Raw genomic sequence first — 5,163 nt, forward strand, 5'->3', positions numbered from 1 at the left:
TGTGCATCTTAGTTATGCAGAGGCCAGGTGTAATGCTTAAACCTTTTAAGTAATAAAGTGTTCTTTATCGAAAAAATTCTCTCAGTTGCTGGATTTCTATCAGTGTACGCATTGGCTCCTTTCGTGGTCTATTCTTAAGCGACGTGAACACTAAAAATTAATTACAGTGATGTGTATGCGGTTGTACCATGTGGACAATAATGTTTGTACCCATCAGTTTGAGTATCCCCCCCCCCCCCCCCGCCTTAGAGCATCTCCAGCCGTTGGACCCCAGGTGGCTCCAAAAATCGCCGCCTGGGGACAAACCGGCGCTAAAATCGGCCTGGGGGCGATCGGGTTCCCAGCCGATGCCCCCAGGGTCGGCCCTAGGCTTCTGTTTTAAACTTTTTTGAACATTAATTCGACTAAAATTCGGTGAACGGGACAAAATATTCTGCGAAACAGTATACTTCGGCGAACTGAAATAGTTTTTACATAGATAAAATACTTAGAAAAAAAATACACAAGAGGCCGCGACTACATGCCGAATAACGCGCTGAGAGAGGCGAAGTCGCCGCCGTTGTCCTCGTCGTGCTTCTCCTCCTTCACGCGGCCGCCCCCGCTGGACCCCTGCCCAGGGTCGCCCTGGCGGACCGGTGACGCCGCGTTGTCATCGCTATCGTCGTTGAGGACGATGACGCCTCCCTCGTCGCGGCCACGACGCCGAGCGGCGAACTACTCTAGGGCGAGGCGCTGGCGCTCCAGCTCCATCCGTGCCCAGTCTTCGCGCGCCCACTTCAATGCCGCCGCGTCGTCAAGCTCCGTCTTCACGGCGGCGAGACCCAGCTCCGTCTTTGGCTTGACGACGCGGGGAGTAGCCGAGGAGGAGGCGCGTCCGCCCTCGTTGATGACGATACCGGCGCTGCGGGTGCGCCGGCCAAGGGGGCGTCGCCGCGGGCTCGGGCTCGGCCTTGATGCTGAACAGCGCCGTCGACCCGGAGGAGTGGGAGGAGGAGCGCGAGGAGGAAGAAGAGGAACCGGCCCTCCTCAGCATCCATTGGACGCCGCTCCGGCGGGGGACCGGGGTGGCAGGGTATGTCAACGACGACTCGTTACCACCCACGAGGTGCTGGAGGACGACGTGGAGCGTGCAGCCGGGGGCGCCCCACCACAGGTGGCGGCCATCACTGTTCTTGGTCCCCCGCACCACCGGCGCGTTGTTGATGGAGGCCAGCCATTGCGCCTGCCGGCGCTGGAAGTACGCCGCCCACGCCTCGTGGTTGCTGGTGGTGTACTGCGGGAGGGCCCGTACGCGGTCGACCTCGTCGACGAAGTAGTCGGCGCGCGCGGTGACGTCGGGCAGCTGGGGGATGGGGACGCCATTGGCGCTGAGCTTGCACCGCCCGGACGCGCGCATGTTGGGAGGCGCTGGGACGTTGGCCTCGAACAGCAAGTGGGCTTCCCACTCGTGCAACAAGCGGTGGCCGAAGCCATTGGCTGCCGCACCATCGCTGGGGAACCTCTCGCCCATCGTCACGGCTAGGCCCGAGGAAAGATGGGAGGAACGTCGGCGGCGGCTGCGCATAGGGAGAGGGAGGAAGAGCTCGGCGGCTGTGGGCGGGGTGCGGCCACAGGCGAGGGGAGGCGCTGCTTTATAGCGGCCGGGGATGGGCGCCGTGTGTATGCATGGCGGGAGGGGGGGGGGCGCCACCGCGCCGCCCGTGAGGAATCAATGGAAAGGCTGACCAGCGGCAGCCTTGGCATAGATTCCCCGCGGGAAACCCAGGCGTTGTGAGGACGACGAGGCGGGGGTCGCTGACTCGGCGAGCCCGCAGTTCGTTCCCGCCAAAATCACTTGCCTCGGCGCCCCCGGGCGCCCCCCCCCCCCCCAGCGCGCCGGGTTCGGCCTGGATCAGTCAGCGCCAGTTTCGGCCAAAACCAGCGAAAAATAGGCTCCCGGGGGCGTGACTAGGCCGATTTTTAGGCATCGGCGCTAAAAAATCGCCTGGGGGGAGGGGGGCTGTTGGGGACGCGGCTGGAGATGCTCTTAGGCCTTGTATTGGTCTTGTATGACTTTGTTTTTGCTAGTTTGTGTGGTTCTGTTGGCTGTGTATATCTTAGTCACACAGAGGCCTAAAGTGAACTCATTTGGATTGTATTCCCTTGAAACTAATCTTTTGAGGTCTATGATAGCTATATTTGGATGAGTTTAAGATGAGAAACACTATTTGAATGTATGTGCAATGCCATGTACCTCTTTAACTTTATACAACGTCTGTAAGATGAAAATTGTATTTGTGCATTCATCACTAAAAAGTACGAGGATGTCAGCATATTCATTTAATAACTCTTTGCTTATATTTTTTTAATGCAAAAGTGCCGCTAAATTAATTCAGCTACTGGACACTAGAGTCCTCTCAATTGGGCTATTACCACACTCCAAAGATCTAGGCTGGGAAGGCTGGAAGAATGACGTAGCATAACACAATTCGGGTTGTACAACAATTTAGGAGCAGATGTATGCACACTAAAGCTAAAGTGTACACCAAAGCAACAACTTTAGAATTTTTTCATCATTATCTCTATCAAGCGTAGCACATTAGATTTTTCGCGGGAAAAAGCATAGCATGTTAGATAAGCTCAATTATGCATCGTTGGAAACCTTTTCCCTTTCTGGAAAGCCAATCATTAATTTTGTGTGGCATATCTGTGACCGGAGAGCTTGCATACACCAAGGCAGTCATGTCATCTTCTGCCTATATAAAGCACCCCATTACCAACCTTACAATTCAGGCCAAGAGTTCCAACCAACACAGAGAGCTCTCCTCTTAAGACCTCTCCCTTCTCTCCGCCAGGAGTCTAGGGTTAGAGAGAAAGAGTGAGCGAAGAGCAAAAACAACCTCTAGCCCCACTGTTGATTTAATTTGCCAGCAGGCTTGTTGTCAACTTCATATCTATCTCATTTACCTTCAATATCTTCGTATCACAATGGCTGGCCTATCCATGGAGCACCCTTGGGCATTCGCCTTCGGCCTACTAGGTATATTATTCTCAACACGAACAAAAGATGTCCTCGAATTACCCCTTGTATTATGATAGTTTCTTATTACAGCTGCTATTTGCTAGTGCAGTACTAGTAGGCTACTTTGTGTCATTTAAGATCAGCCTTTCGCAACATCTATCTATATATGTTATCTTTGCCACTGATTGAATAACTGATGTAGTCTAGTACTAGCACTAGTGACATCTAGCTCGGTGCACCAAGAGCCCATCAAGAAACAACAACAAAGCAAATTTGCCTATGTTTTTTTTTTGCAAACAATAAAGCGCATAAAAAGATGTAAATGTGTCCTGCAATTATCACAACTCGTTGCTAACTTCGCTAACTTTGTGCTGTGCAGGCAACATCATCTCTTTCACGAGCCTCCTGGCCCCGATGTAAGCAACTGTCTCTGTCATTTCTGGTTTTCATTTGATTGATCATGTCAATAAGTTCTCTCATAACTAATGTACACACAAACCTAAAATATTAGACCAACATTCTACCGGATCTTCAAGAGCAAATCCACGGAGGGGTTCCAGTCGGTGCCCTACGTCGTGGCCCTGTTCAGCGCGATGCTGTGGATCTTTTACGCGCTAGTGAAGACCGGTGAGGGCCTCCTCATCACCATCAACGCTGCCGGCTGCGTCATCGAGACCATCTACATCGTCATGTACCTCGTCTACGCCCCCAGGAAGGCCAAGATTTTCACAGCCAAGATCGTCCTCCTACTCAACATCGCCGGTTTTGGGCTCATCTTTCTCCTCACTGTCTTCGCCTTCCAAGGCGAGACCCGCGTCATCTCGCTTGGCTGGATCTGCGTCGGCTTCTCCGTCTGTGTCTTCGTCGCGCCGCTCAGCATCATCGTGAGCCCTCGACTGATAAACTTAGTTGTATATATTGTTGCTCATGGTGCGACCTTTGTATGTGTTAACTCACTATTTGTTCTGTCCATTCCAAAGGGTCGTGTCATCAAGACCAAGAGTGTGGAGTACATGCCCTTCTCCCTCTCCCTCACGCTCACCCTCAGCGCCATCGTCTGGTTCCTCTACGGCCTGCTCATCAAGGACAAATACGTCGCGGTAACTATACAACCCTTATATTGGTCGATACATATACGCATACAATTCTCAAGCATGAGCACTGACGATCAACTTTCTGTTTCCAGCTCCCAAACATCCTTGGCTTCACCTTCGGGATGATCCAGATGGTCCTCTACATGTTCTACATGAACGCGACGCCCGTGGTGACAAGCGATGTGAAGGAGGTGAAGGAGGCATGGAAGGTGCCTGCAGAGGACCAAGTCGTCGTGATCAACGTCGGCAAGGCCGACAAGAGCTCGTGCGCTGAGGTGCGCCCGGTCACTGAGATGGCTAGCGCCGTGGACGTCCCCAGGAGATGCGCTGCTGAGGCGGCGGCGCCGAGGCAGCAAGTGATGGCGGTGGACTTTGCCCGCTCTGTCGAGGTGGTCTAGATGCAGCCACGCATGGCTCATGCATGAGTCATGCAAGCTTTAATATTCGTACAACCTTTCTGGAGGGTATGCAGGGCTCTAGATTCCCGCATGCGGGGTATGCGATGCCTTTGTTCTGTTATATCAACGTGTTGATAATATGAGGCATAAACCATGTATCTGCAGTGTATAGTGCAGGTGCCAGTATTGTTGCCCATCTGAAGTTTCCTGAGAAATTTATTTTGTAAACTACAGGAGAATCTGTCTATGCCGAGTAGTCGGCTGTTTGCCAAGTGTTGTTTCATGGGGTGCTCGGCTTACAGGCCAGTATGTCGAGCACCGTCACAAAACACTACGCATATATACGGTACTCGGCATACAACCCATGAACCAATATGTCGAGCATCTTAAAATACACTCGACACACACTTGATATTAGGCAAACACAAAAAGAAAAGAAACACTGGGCACGCATACACAAGTTGCTGGGCAAATGTTTCACCTCGTGTCTTCTTCGGTTGTTGTTGACGGATCTGCTACTGTGGGTGTAGTATGCTCAGTGCCTCTTGTGAGGTACTCGACAAACATTATACGCTAAATGTATGCCGAGTACCCAAAAAAGCACTTGACATTTTTCTAATCTATATCCTCTATTATTTGTTCTTTTTATTGTCCGTTTCTTTCTTCTATT

The 5,163-nt window shown here is 52.0% G+C and overlaps 1 protein-coding gene across 1 annotated transcript; it reads left to right on the forward strand.

The window, feature by feature from the left end:
• The first annotated feature begins 2,774 nt into the window (after positions 1-2,774).
• LOC123128930 (bidirectional sugar transporter SWEET13) lies at positions 2,775-4,726 on the forward strand. Its single transcript, XM_044549046.1, has 5 exons — positions 2,775-3,019; positions 3,381-3,417; positions 3,513-3,885; positions 3,982-4,101; positions 4,188-4,726. Exons 1-5 carry the CDS (start codon positions 2,968-2,970, stop codon positions 4,491-4,493), a joined length of 888 nt encoding a protein of 295 aa, XP_044404981.1. The 5' UTR covers positions 2,775-2,967; the 3' UTR covers positions 4,494-4,726.
• The last annotated feature ends 437 nt before the right edge of the window (positions 4,727-5,163 follow it).

Source organism: Triticum aestivum, chromosome 6A, assembly GCF_018294505.1.
Source record: "Triticum aestivum cultivar Chinese Spring chromosome 6A, IWGSC CS RefSeq v2.1, whole genome shotgun sequence".
Taxonomy (NCBI): domain Eukaryota; kingdom Viridiplantae; phylum Streptophyta; class Magnoliopsida; order Poales; family Poaceae; genus Triticum; species Triticum aestivum.

Excerpts from the sequence above, each read along its gene's own strand:
- LOC123128930 (XM_044549046.1), top strand. The coding sequence starts at position 2,968 with ATGGCTGGCCTATCCATGGAGCACCCTTGGGCATTCGCCTTCGGCCTA. Across the intron at positions 3,418-3,512 it reads ACGAGCCTCCTGGCCCCGAT|ACCAACATTCTACCGGATCT; the intron begins GTAAGCAACTGT and ends CTAAAATATTAG. Across the intron at positions 4,102-4,187 it reads TCAAGGACAAATACGTCGCG|CTCCCAAACATCCTTGGCTT; the intron begins GTAACTATACAA and ends TTCTGTTTCCAG.